Here is a 14,220-nt window from a genome sequence, read left to right as displayed (position 1 = left end):
ATTTATGCATGCAGCCCTTAGTTGCCCAAATCAATTTGTGACATCCATTTGTGCATTGACGTAGCCTACCTATGTTATAGTCTAAGAGCTCTATAGAATGTTCTGAAGAGTATCATAAAAGTGGAATGAATATATATAATGTATACAAAGTCTCACATTTGGTCACATTTCCCCTGCAGTGCACTTGAATTTGTGTCCCTTTAGATGTGGAGAGAACGGGTGCAGTTTGCGATCAGTGTGTCTGTACGCATGAGGTGATCACAGGATGCCAGAGGGTGCAGAGTGGAGGTTTGAGCAGCTGAGGCTGAGCTCTGTCCTGAACATACGCTGACCACACAATGGCAACTCTTCTTGTTTTTTCCAGCTAAGGAAATATACATGATGTCATGTTTTTCATATTTCCCACTTGCATTGTATTATTTTGCTTTTAAACCTGTATTATTGTTTACGCTGATGCATTTTACTGCCTAACTAAGCACTGGAAGCCCCCTTACAAATTCTGTCACCGCTATTGGTCCTCTACAAAACCAGTAGCAGAGGCATTTAGTTCATGCACACACAGAGACCTGCAGCACCAAATGTTTTTATCACAGAACAGTCTGTCCCACCTCAAGATTATAATTAAACTAATCAGTAGCTTTTGGCTGTGGAGCTCCCCTCACTCTCCTCAGCTCATTCTTATTCAAGGTGTGTCGCTTCCTTCTCAAAACCATATCGAAAAAAAGACCTCAGATATATCATTGCTTCGTGACTGGCCTGGGGAAAACCGTATAGCTCATATAAAATGCTGTGTGACTCGCCGCACATGTCCCCAATCTGCTGCCAGATGCGAATCAGAGTTCAAAGTGATGGATTTATGAGCAATGCCCAAAACAGCACAAAAGTTCACTCAGCAGCTACAAACCTACTGAACAGTAAAAGGACAACAAACAAACAAAAAAACTTTATAAGCCAAGTTCCTCAACCAAAAAAAACTTCTCACCTCTGCTAAACCACTATGAGATGCTCCGAATTTACAGTGTACTGCTACACAAAGCTAAAGTCTCGACTACCAATAAATCCACATTTTGCATAGTTTCCCTGCTCGTGACAGAAAATCTCTCATGACAGTGAACTCAACTAACTGCTGGCTTAATGGTGGGAGTGGCAGGGATGAGGAGAGGGGCTGCGGTGGAAGTCAGCTTGAGTTAAAAAGGCTGCTGTCCTACATTTCTTCAATCCACAGGCAGCTAGCTCTTCAAAATGGAACAATCACAGCGCCCCACCTGCTTCAGCATCAGACACACAAACACCCACGCACTCTCAGCGAGAAGGCGAGAGAGATCTACGCAGATATAAAATCACAGCATCTCCACACCTGAGAAATGTCAGTCAGTAAGGGTTGAACAGATTGTCAGTCTTTTTTAAACCCTTTCCTATAAGTGAAATTCCTGAAGCGACAAGCAGATGAGGTGTTCAGCATCTGAGTCAGTAACACAAAAGGAGTTTCCACTTGGGGTGGATGGGGACAAGATTGGACCCAAGGTGCACTTGGAAACATTGCAATCTCAGTAAGGCCGAGGCCTCTTTCTCAGTCCAACTGGAGCGTATATCCAATATCCACTACTGAACCATCAACCTTCTGTGCAATGCCTGTACTGGCTAGTTTTGCACTGAACTGAATGTGTCAGCTTGATGCAGCGGCAGACTGAAAGTACTTCTGAACTGACAGTTTGCATCAGCGTGAATGTTGCAGGTATGAATGGTGATGCTTTTAAGCCAACTGTGAAGCATTTACTTAAAAGAAACAGACCAAAAATGCAGACTCAGTGGAGGGATTTATACTACCCACTTTTATGACAACGTTTTAATAATGCTTTATATCCATAGATGTGAATAAATCTAGGATTCATAGCTGAAAGTATTTCAAATTCCTAAACATAGAGGCTTTGTGTCTCACTTGCACTGACGTGAGAAGCTCCCAATATGATGCTGCTGAAATTAACAATGATGTCTCAGTATGGAGACTCTGAGTTATAAGCCTGAACTATATCTGTGTGACTGCAGAAAAAATTGCCCTAAAAGTGAAAGAAAGAAAAACATGTTCTCCAGTGGTCACTTAAATATTTGCTGCACTTAGAGACAGTGCACAAGAGAGGTGAAGAAGAGAGTGTAGGCAGGGTGGAATAGGTGGAAACAAGTGTCAGGGGTGATCTGGAACAGCAAGAGCGATAGGGAAGGTTTACAAGACTTTACTGAGACCTGCTGTGATGAAAAAGAGGAGCTGGAGGTGGCAGAGTTGATGATGTTAAGGTTTTTATTGGAAGGGGTTCCGCCCTCCTCTAATGGACAAGATTAGAAATGAGTACATCATAGGGACAGGTCAGGTCTAGGGCAGTTGGAGGCAAAGTTTGAGAGACATAATATTGACATTAAATATGGAGCTTCCAGCCAGGAGGACATGAAGGCCAAAGAGAAGACTCCTGTATGTAGAGAAGGAAGACATTCGGAGTGTTGGTGAGTCAGAGGAGGATGCTGGAAATAGGATGAGATTAAGGCAGATGATCTATGATGACCCCTAAAAAAAGCAGCTGAAAGTGGAAGAATAAGAGAGTGGCTGTAGGGTCAGGTAAAATGTAATAAAAATGTCAGGTCTGCGGGGGGTAAAGAGAGGGAATGTGACTATAATATGCACCATGGAGCCAATGTGACACACAAAATAATATTGGCATCAACTCCCCAAATAAAAGTCAGAGAAGCTGACACTGTGGACTTTCAGGAGTCAGACTTGTTTTCATCCCCAAAAACGCTTCAGGCTCTGCAGCAGGTCTGATCAAAGCAAGTTTTTGGTAAATCTGTTTTGCTTGACTGTAAAAGTCATCACATATTTTAATATTCTACAGTGTCATTCATTATAGAGGAGGAAGCCAAAATTCAGCCTGGAATAAAAGGTTCCCACTACCATTAAGAGAGGCCAGGCTTTAAAAAGACAAATACCTCTTTACAGTCTCTCTCTCTTTCTCTCCAGACACACACACACACACACACACACACACACACACACACACACACACACACACACACACACACACACACACACACACACACACGTGTGTTGGGGGGTCATTGTCCTGATGAAAAATAAATGATGGTCCAAGTATATGAGACGGGATGGCATGTCGCTGCAGCATGATGTGGTAGCCATGCTGGTTCACTGTGCCTTCAATTTTGAATAAATCCCCAACAGTGTCACCAGCAAAGCACCCCCACACCCTTACACCTCCTCCTCCATGCTTCACTGTGGGAACCATGCATGTAGAGACCATCCGTTCACCTTTTCTGCGTCACACAAAGATACGCCAGGAGGAACCAAAGATCTCAAATCTGGGTTCATCAGACCAAAGCTCAGATTTCCACTGGTTTAATATCCATTCTTTGTGTTTCTTGGCCCAAACAAATCTCTTCTGCTTGTTGCTTTTCCTTAGTAGTGGTTTCTTAGTAGCTATTTGACCATAAAGGCCAAATAGATGTGTCTGCTACTGGAACTCTGTGTGACATTTATCTGGGCTCTAATCTGAGGTGCTGTTAACTTGCGATTTCTGAGGTTGGTGATGAATTAATCCTTAGCAGCAGAGGTGACTCCTTAGCCCCTTTTCCATTAGTATCGACTCAGGTCGACTTGGCACCATTCACCACAGTTTTTAGGGTTTTCCTTTAGGTTATAGTACCTAGAACTTAGGGTGACCATATTTGATTTCCAAAAAAGAGGACACTTGGCCCAGTCATGAAGAACTTAAAGTTTTCTTTAAACAAACAGTTAAACACATTTAAACCACATCTTCTCTGTGCGGTTAATGAATGGTGAAATAAAAAATGTCATATAGGCTTTTACAAGTCAAGAAGTGCAAAAAATAAGAGGACCGTTAGTCACCCTACTAGTACCAAGAAAGTTTTTAGTACCTGCTCACCGCTGCTCGGTTCTAAGTGATATGGGCAGGTACTAAAGTGTGACATCATCAGACTGCATGCCACCGATTGGCTGATCAGTGGCATCACTCGATGAGTCATGAGAAGGTCTTGTTCACAAAAATTAAAACCCCCACTTTTTAAAACCCAGCAACAGGAGAAATGGCTACAAAAACAAAACTAAAGAGTGTCTTGGTCTTCCTTTCCTGGGCCGTCCTCATGTGAGCACATTTCAGCATAGCTCTTGATGGTTTTTTCAACTGCACTTGTGGACACAGTCAAAGTTTTAGCAATTTTCCAGGCTGACCAACCTTCACTTCTTAAAGTAATGTTGGACTGTCGTTTCTCTTTACTTAGCGGTTTGGTTCATGCCATAAAATAAATCCTACAATTGTCAAATAGGGCTGTGAGCTGTGTACCAACCTGACTTCTGCACAACACAGCTGATGGTCCCAACCCCATTAAGGAGGCAAGAAATTCCACAAATGAACCCTGACAAGGCACACCTGTGAAGTGAAAACCATTTCAGGTGACTACATAATGAAGCTCATTGAGAGAAGGCCGAGGGTTTCCACCACTGTCAACAAAGCAAAGGGTGGATACTTTGAGGAATCTAATATATAAATATATTTAAAGTTATTGTTATTTCCATATATCTTGTTTCATATTATCTATCTATCTATCTATCTATCTATCTATCTATCTATCTATCTATCTATCTATCTATCTATCTATCTATAAATGTAGATATTTTGTGTATTCTAAAATGCCTTTATACTTTGAATATACCCTAACCATAGCTTCTCTGTCTGGTTTGATCACTGGTTAACATATAGTTGCAGCAACATTAGCTTTTATTTGATGTGAGCTGCTTGACTGTAACTACATTCTCTGGCAACTTCTGAGAAAATCATGAACATTTGGCCCAACTTACAGCATTTGATTTTCAGCCACTCCAAAACAAACCCACAACCATAAACCCATAAACTTGTGATTTTTAAACTATGAGCTTCTGGCTAACCACTTACCAACAAGGTTCATATTTATATACCCATGACAGAGCTGGAGAGTAATTAGCATCTCACTGATGTCATGTCCACAGTATAACCACAGCATTACACATGTGCTGTTCTCCAGGCTTTCTGAAGTTTTTCAAAGTTTTTCTTTGGTTCCTTTTTCACTCGTTTTCTGTCCAGTCCTTCTACCTGACCATTTCAGAGGAATGTTTGGTTTGGTTTCTTAAGGCACCACACACTGACCTGTGGATCAGTCATGAAAAAAGATGCAATAAACTCAATGGATGAACCAGTGTTGTGTCACTCAAAGAACCAATTTTAAATAATATAATTTGGCCTTTGGCAGCACGGTAGAGCAGTGGTTAGCACTATTGCTTCGTAGCAAGAATGTCCTGGGTTCATATCCACCATCTGGCCTGGGCCTTTCTGTGTGGAGTGTGCATGCTTTTGCGTTTACGTGGGTTCTGGCTTCCTACCAAGACATGCGGTGAGCGCGGTTAGGTTAATTCTAAATTGTTTATAAGTGTGAATGGTTGGCCCTAGCGATCTGTTCAGGGTGTACCCTAGATGGGACAGGATAGATAGATAGATAGCTTTACAGGCACTTTGTTGTTATGTTGTTAACAGTCTGTCGCAAAAAACACAGTTTGTTCCAATTTGTTTAGTTGAAGGTACAAAAACTGCCAAAGACAGTTTGACAGACATAAAACTGTACTTTTACACCAACAAGGTGTTTCCCAAATCTCTGCATTGTGTCCAGTATGTCATTAAAAAAAACTTGGAGGAAACTGTACAAGTAGAAGTGACGGACATAAAAACTACGCAGATGAACAGTATCTGAAAGTCATGACTTTAAGAAAACGGCAAAATCCAGCAAAGGCCTGGATTTGCTGGACCTGCGAGATCCAGCTGACCCATCCAAGTAATCCATCTACTGTTCACTGAAGCCTCATCAGAAATGGTCACAGTGGAAGGGTGGCTGTCAAGAAACCATTCACAAGGAAGAGAAACAGGGAGAAAAGGGTGAGGTATGCCAAGTTTACAAGAACTGGACTGATATCGGTGGCAACAGGTCTGATGGAATGAAGACTACTCAGAGAAATTACAAGAAAGCTTGTCTAAGAGTTTAGACTGGGTTTAAGAATAAAGGTTGTCACACCAAATAATAACTTTCAAGCCTGTTAGAACTGTACAAGCTCTGTTTTTGCCTTCTGTACTGTGTTGCCATGCATGTTTAAATCAATAGATTTATAGCAATAAATGACTGCACCTACTTCACATTTTCCTAGCAAAATATAAAGAAATTAGGGGTGTCTCAAGACCTTTTGTACAACAATTTGTAAAATCATAAAAATTTCTATATACTATAAACGTTTCTGCAATATTAAACAATAAAAAGTATAATGTAATGCTATACAAAACTACATTTCTACAAACTGAACTCTGATTACACAATCTCATCAGATGATGGGTGCTTTTTAAAGTTCTGTATAAGTGTTAATAAGAAAGGCGACACACTTAAACACACTTAAATCATTTTATTAATCTCACGTTGTGCAAAGCCGGGTCCTTTCTATTACACTTTTCAAACATTCAAATCCAACACACTCATATATACTAGAACCTTCTTCCTACCTACTACTACAACTTTTATTGCATAAATTCTGTGCCCTTTCCCACCACAAACTTTTAGTACTGTACATTGGAAATATGGCTAGGATTGTTAGTATAATTACTTGGACACATTATGTGACAAAAATCTAAGGCACTAGAAGTCATAGATGATGGTCCGCATATTCTGCTAAAGCACACATAATTCTAGGACGATGACAAACGAGATATTCAGGAGAGGCTTTTTCTGCTCAACGAATAGATGTAACATCACATGGGAGATACAAAACGGGAGCACGGGTTTCATCTCTTCTTTCATAGCCAGAACCCAGGTGCTCATGTATGGATACTGTGTATTAAAAATGAGCCTCAACACAGTTCAGTCTGTCTCAAGATATAAAATCTGATAGGCACAGTTATGTCCTAGTGTGGCTAATCTCCAGTTGGGATCAAGATCCATGTACACGTGTACAGCAAAGCCTGAGAAGGAGCAACAGGTGGTATCCTACAGCGGAAGTCACCTCACCTGTTTGAACTTTTGAGCCATCACGGCCGATATGTTTTGATAACATCTTTGATAGGCCTCCGGCATATCGGACAGCAGGCATTAATCTGTCTTTTCAACTTGAGCCCGCAGTCGTTGCACAGGCACATGTGTCCGCAGGTGTAGATAACTGTGTCGACCTCTTGGTCAAAGCAAACTGTGCATTCTCCGTTTTTTCCTGCAGAGGGCAGTTCTGAGGCAGTGAGAGCCGGAGAGGTGGGAGGACTGAGAGGCGAGCTGGGAGCAGTCACTGGAGAAAATAGCAAGAAAACATATGTGGGTATTTTAAAAAAGAGCAGACACGGGTGCATGCAGACAGATACCTTTAGGTCATGTTGTTATAGGAAGAAAATTCCAGGTTCAGATCAGCACTACTACTGCTTTTATTCATTTGTGAATGAGTTAGTTTTATGTCTACTTTTACATGCCTTTTTAATTTATGAGCCAATCTTAATCTGAGACCTAAATATTTGCTAAATTATCAATGCTTAATACAGCAGCAGAGTTTACTGGGGCTTAATCAACTGATTGTTAGTCATACATAATACAAGAACCCACACAAACCCTTATTACAGTGATCTTGAGAGGGTTTCTATATACATTGTAGCCTTGGGTATGTTGTCAACATTTGGCAACTTACCCAGAGAGGATTCAGAGGCAGAGGAGGATCTGTTGACACTGAATGCCAGGTCTGAGTCACTGTCATCTGGGCTGCTGCTCTGTGAAGTGGTGGGGGATGTAGAAGGAGGACTGGACTGCAATGTTCCTGTGTCGCAAATATAAATACACATGAACAAACTCCATATAATGTAGTGGCTTTTAAAGGTGAGCTGTGTAGCTGGTATGTTCTGGGGCAATGTGCCCTTGAAATGTTTGACAGTAACACTAGAGATTTGGGATTTATTCTGACCATGTCTAACCAGTCAGATTAGATATGCACGTGTCCTTTGTGGACTGATTTTACTTTTTCTTTTAGGAGAAAATCGGGGGATCAGAAACCGTTAAAAATGAGACTAGGAAAGAGAGGTCACAGCTCAAGGCTGAACAAGCTCACATAGACGTAAACTATTCAAATGCCTTCAAATTCCTTCAGCCTGGGAAAAAATGAATTGTAGGGGGTAGAATAGACTTTCATTATTTTAGTACTAAAGCAAAACATTTTACGGAAATATGCTCATTTGTTTTGTGTCAAAGAGATGAATATGAAGATTGATGTCACTCTTGTTCTGTACATTACATAAGCTTGTCTCCACATATACAGAACTGCATGCCACAGACAGTATCACTGTGCACAGAAGAAGGTATCACATAGTTTGTTTTTTTTTTACTCTCCCACACTCATTTTGTTTGGAGATTATAGGGCAGGAACTATAGACTTAGATTCACTTCCCTCTCTGCATGGATTTGTTCATTAGTCTGCTTGTTTCAAGAGACATGTGACTTTAAAAGTTGTTTCCTTTTTAAACTTTAAACATTGAGAGTCAGTGAAACAAGTACGGACATGCTGTTGGGGGATTAGCTGGAAATCCACTCAGGCCAAATGAATACGCTTACAAAAAAACAAAACACGGGAAATGACACATGCCCAGGCTAAAGGCGTAACCTATTTACTGAGTGGGAAAACAACAGGCAACTTCTCAGTCATGACTGAACAAGAGGAATTTTGATCACATGATATCTCAGTTATTTTTGTGCCTTCTCTTTAATGCAGTTTTTTTTAAACATAATGTAAACAAGTTTATAAAAGAATCAGACCAAAAATTCTTAGGTAAAGTAATTCAAAGCTAGAGTGTACCAAAGAGTCTTCTTGTCTTTGATTACAAGAGACGTGTCTTTTGCTAGTAGCAGCTAATATAAAACTGACAAGCTTAGCAGGTGGCTATCTGCTACACTGCACTTGTAAATGGAGTCCTTAACCATTTTTTGGAGTTGCTGTTGATGTTTTGTGACACAGTTTTAATGCAAATTCCTCACTGACAATATGCCCAGCTGTGGAGTTATTTGTGCATGTGAACAAGACTTCAAAGGTAATTATGGAGTTCCACAGGGTTGTGTGCTGGGACTACTACTTTTTATGTTATGAGTGCTTCCTTGAGGCAATATTATTAGAATATATGGTATATATTTTCTTTGCTTAATGGACGATACCTGGTTTTATTTATGTGTGACGTCAGATGACGAATCAAAGAAATTTGTTAATCAACAGGCGCATTTTAAATACGTAAAGGACTGGATGTCATGTAATTTTCTTCTCTTAGATTCAGACAAAATTAAGTCCATCTTTGTCCTTCTGCGTGCGCATTAAACAAATAAAATGACTGCTTTCATTCAAATGCACAATATCTCTAAAATTAGAAACACCGTCTCTTAGAGTGATGCTGAAAAACCTAATTCTTGCACTCATTACTTCAAGGCTGAATTGTTATATTTCATTACAAGAGAGATCATATTTCTCCGATATTGGTTTCTCTTCGCTTGCTAAACTGAGAACTGAAGTTAAAACTCATCTCCTTACATACAAAACTTTTAAAAATCAGGCCTCATCATATGTTGAAGACCTCATGATACCATTTTATCCTAATAGACCAGTTCATTCTCAGAGGGAAGGCTTATTTATGGTTCCTAGAGCTTCTAAAAGTAGAATAAGAGGCAGCATTTTCAGCTATCAGGCCCCTGTCCTGTGGTACCAGCTCCTAATTTGGACTCAGGCAACAGGCAGTTTTAAGATTAGGCTTAAAGCTTTCGTTTATAATAAAGCTTTGAGTTTGGGCTGAATCAGGTGACTCTGAATCATCCCTTAGTTATGCTGCTATAAGCTCAGGATGTTGGAGCTATTCTCCTCCACTTCCCATGTGTTTATACACCAGTGCTGTAGGTCATTAAATCTTGTCTTCTCTCTCCAAAGTGTGTTTTTAGTCCTGTCTCCCTATGCTGTCTTTTTTTTCTTTCAACTCAACCCCAACGAGGCATGGCAGATAGCTGCCACTCCCTAAGCTTGGTTCTTCCTGTTAAAAGAGAGTTTTGCCAACAGCCGACTGATTATTAGAATTCTGTCTCTAATATTGTAGGGTCTTTACCTTACAATAGTGCCTTAAGGTGACTGTTGTTAAGATCCATAGACATATGGATACCATAGACGTATACCTTGCTCACCAAGCTTGCTAATATTAGCTGATAACTTCTAACTTAAAATAATGTATTTCGTCTAACCCTGGGTACTGCTAAAGTCAGGGCTGCAAATGCATGCTGGCAAACAAACTGGTAAAGTTGTGGTGGGCAAGTCCCTACAGTCTATGGTAATGTTGTCTGAAACTGGCAGCCTCAAAGAGATGAGGAGTAAGCTACAGAGGTCTGGCAACTTCTTTCAAACTCCTTACCCTTAGATATTTATTTCATCTGCATGCTAGTAGTCCTTAGCCTTGAATGACACTGACTCAAGTGACATCAATTGAGGCACATTACGAAACACTGCAATCTGTTTTATGTAATGCAGTGATGTTACCTAAGACCTGTAACTTTTTTATTTAGTACTTTTTGTTTTTCTTTCTGGTTTTCCTTCTGATCTAATTGGACTAATTACCTTAATAAAATTCAAGGACATTGGGAATTACAGTGAAAAAGGAATAATAAATATCGGGGTTTGATTCTTGATATCGATTGTGTGCTGCTTTAAATACACGTACCAAGTATCCTGAGTCTGTTAACAGCCCCATGCAGGGTGAAAAAGGCCCACAGGACCTGAGAGGAGTCCACACAGATCAGCCTGCCACGTCCCACTCCGTTCACCCCGTGGTGCACCTCTCCACTGGGCAGCAGACTGAAGCTGAGCATGTCTCCAGAGCAAGGCATCGGGAAGACCCGGTGCACCACCCAATACTCTTTGCGGTCCAGAAGAACTTCAGGGTCTGCTGGAAGGTCCCCAGCATGTAGATTAGCTGGGTCACAGGATGTTAAACCAAATGACAACGCCCCAAAGTATGGCAGGCCCAGGTGGCCAACCTCCACGTACAAAGTCTCACCCACGTGAAAGGGCCTGTCAGTGAACACCAGAGTCCGACTGCTGTCCAGAAAATGAATGCAAGCAGCTGAACGGTCTGCAGAGAGTATTACATCAGAGCCACGGATGAGGTGAAAGTGCAAATCATTGTCCAGAGGAGAAGAGAGACCCCGGACCACCCTTGGGACAATGAATCCAGTGGAAGCAGATGAGGATGATGTGGAGGAGGAAGAGGTGGAGGAGCAGCAGGGGATGAGCTGAGTGTAGTTATTGAGCTGGAGGTTGGCCATCTTGGCAGCAGCCGCCTGGTTGTTTTCCAACTGATTGTTGCTGTAATTGGCTGAGTCGTGGCTACTCTGGGGGAGATAGGCACTCAGACGGGCCGCACTCAGGCAGCTGGATCCCACACTCTCAGCAAACGTGCTGTCTGTGGTGGAAAATATGGAAAAGCAAGTACGTGACTTGGACATAGAATTACATGATTCTTCCCAGATAAGCTCAGGTCACTTCCTTTCTTGGTGTTCCTTTTCTCTTTGTTCTAGGAATGCCTTTTCATAGTAAAACTATGACATGAAAGCAGTAAGCCCTGGGATCCTATTTGTGTTGCTGCAGACTCTTTGATGTCTTTGCAATGTGCTTTTTTAGTTGTTGGGGGTTTTTTTTGGGGTGAGGTAAGCACCCAATAATTGATCTGATTATCACATACTGTGGGAATTCTTATAGGAAAACAATGGTAACAAGGCCCTTAATACAAGTTTGACTTTTTCAGTTGTTTTCTTTCAAGCAATAAATGCTTCAAAATAAAACAACAGAAAATAATTAGATTTAAGATTTCGAAATCGTGCAATAATTGGTATTTTTTAGCTATAAAGAGAACAAACAAAAAATAATAACAAATAAATGGACCTGTTTCAGACACATTGCTCATTAATAAACAACTATGAAAAGTAGTACATTAAGGTGTTTGAGGATTTCCTGTATTTTTTAGCAGTGTAAAGCAATTCTCGCCTTGAGCATTGTGTTAAAAAAAGACAGAGAAAAAAAGACATGTTGGCATCTATGACATTTCTGCAAAAGCACTTCTGTCTATCCGTGTTGGTATTTAATGCTTATTCTTACCGTTGCTGACAGCAAGCAGCTTTGAAATAAGAAATCAAACATGACTTTCACACAGTAAGCAACAACAGTTTGCTGACATCCTTTCTGATAAATCCTCTTGACGGACACTCCAAAGAGAGCTAGACTAAGCATCTGTGCTTAGAGCCCTTCATACGCCGCTCTTGTTATGATGTTTGTTGTGCCGTTAAATAAACCTTCCCTCTCAGAACAAATAAGCTCTGTTGTTCCTGAGCTCGTGTGTCATTCAATATTTTATTTGCCTCCCTATTTCATTTCCTTTCTTTGCCATCGTGTGCTCTCTAAACGGCCGCAGTCCATGCAGAGAATCCACAGCACAGCTGAAATTGTCTGTTTTAGAGACTGATATAAACAAGTCTGCCGCTAGTAGTTCTCCTTTGACTTATGATGCATTCCTTTATTACTATTTCTAGTGATGCAGGAACAGTTGAGCACACTGGCCCCTTACCAAAGCTCCTGGGATCTGCCGACTTGACCAAACAAGGCCAGAGCTCCTGTCAGACTGAAGATAAACACACCCAGTACATATGAGAGGGAAGCGCAGGGGAAAGGGTGATGGGAATGATGGCAGAGTAAAGGGAGAATGTAATAAAGTGCAGGAAACTGATAGTAAGAAAGTTTGAAAGGAGGAGAAGAAGAGTGGTTTGAAGTGCTCAGGCTGAACCGACTACTCACTACAAACTGACTACTCCTACAAACTCATCCTGTGGTGCTGCAGGGCTTTGTAGAACTCCCAAGAAGCTGCTTGAATTTGCTGTGAATGTGTTAAAACCATAAAAATATGTCACTGCAGTTAAAGCGTTCTAGCTGACTGATGAAGCTGAGTAAAGTTATTTTCATCCTTTTCCAAAAAGTTCGCGGCTCGCCTCACTCAGCTGCAGTCCCAACAGAAAACATAAGCATTTGATTAGGGTGAGAATACAACAACATAAGAAGATGCTTACCAAGCAGTGTGACCTCCTGAGTGATGCCGTAGATATCTATGATGGCCCACAGTGGACAGCCGATGCTGAGTCCACAGTGAAAGAGGATGGGCTCGCCTTCGTTGATGCTATAGAAAACTCTTCCATGGCGATCAGCCCAGAAAGCCAAAATGTTGTCCTTCAGCGCCAGTCTCTCGGGCAGAGCCTTGGCCCAGTAACCGGGCCGAGTCACCAGGTCTGGGCAAGCATACTTGGGGATATCAGCAGCAGCTAATTCACTGGGATCCAAGCTAGTAAAACCAAAACGTAAAGCTCCACTCCATCCAGTGTGCACACCAGTCAAGCGAAGACGCACCTGAATGACACAGTGAAACAACCTTTTACTTTGATTCTTTAAATGAATACCTCCTTAAAAAGTCTCAAAACTAATTAAGGAAAGTAAACAAACCTTTTCATAAAGGTGCACAGGCCGATGGCTGAAAGTGATGCCGTTGCAGAAACTGTTCTTACGGGTGGCACGCCGAAGCTGCCCATCCAGCCTGATGTTCTTGCCTTTAGCATGTGGGTGAAAGCGAGGTGACTCCATGTTGATACTGACTGGGGGAGCAGACGTTCTTCTCTCAACAGCTGCCCCATTGTTAGGCAGGGTGTAGTACTGCCGAGTAGCCACCGGGCGGGGTTGCAGAGTTGTATCTACTAGTAGAGAAAAGAGGTACAATAGAGAAAAAAGGCAATAAAGAGCCTGCTAATAATATGTATATAGCTGGTTTAGAGGTCAGAGGTAAGCCCAAAGTTGCATACTTTATTCCCCATAATAAGTTTTTAAAAACTCTGCTCTTCCCAACAAGGAGTTTCTTTTAGCATGTAGTCCATATTTACAGTATAAAAAGGCAAACTGTCCCAAATCAGTCATCTCACCACATCCGTAAGGGGTATTTATATCTCAAAATGAAATACTGTAAATTTAGTCAAAACCATGTCCACGACACCGGGAAACATAAAAAGTAGTGGGCTTGGCTAAAAGTAACATAAACACACACACACACA

At 41.3% G+C, this 14,220-nt stretch overlaps 1 protein-coding gene across 4 annotated transcripts in view; it reads right to left on the bottom strand.

The window, feature by feature from the left end:
- Positions 1-6,484: 6,484 nt before the first annotated feature.
- Positions 6,485-14,220, bottom strand: part of neurl1b (neuralized E3 ubiquitin protein ligase 1B) — a 27,912-nt gene continuing 20,176 nt past the window's right edge. For 2 of the 4 annotated variants that reach the window (XM_005719689.1, XM_005719691.1), the window contains exons 2-6: positions 13,622-13,869; positions 13,195-13,528; positions 10,800-11,540; positions 7,757-7,882; positions 6,485-7,366 (exon numbers count right to left, since the gene is read on the bottom strand). In XM_005719689.1, the coding sequence (XP_005719746.1) occupies positions 7,119-7,366; positions 7,757-7,882; positions 10,800-11,540; positions 13,195-13,528; positions 13,622-13,869 (1,697 nt within the window). In that variant the 3' untranslated portion in view covers positions 6,485-7,118. The remainder of the gene's footprint in view (positions 7,367-7,756; positions 7,883-10,799; positions 11,541-13,194; positions 13,529-13,621; positions 13,870-14,220) is intronic. The other 2 variants (XM_005719690.1, XM_005719692.1) reach the window with 1 other exon arrangement.

Source organism: Pundamilia nyererei, unplaced genomic scaffold (genome assembly GCF_000239375.1).
Source record: "Pundamilia nyererei isolate P.nyererei 1_Seehausen unplaced genomic scaffold, PunNye1.0 scaffold00001, whole genome shotgun sequence".
Classification (NCBI taxonomy): Eukaryota; Metazoa; Chordata; class Actinopteri; order Cichliformes; family Cichlidae; genus Pundamilia; species Pundamilia nyererei.
The sequence above is the reverse complement of the archived record's forward strand: the minus strand, read 5'-3'. Positions and strand labels throughout refer to the sequence as shown.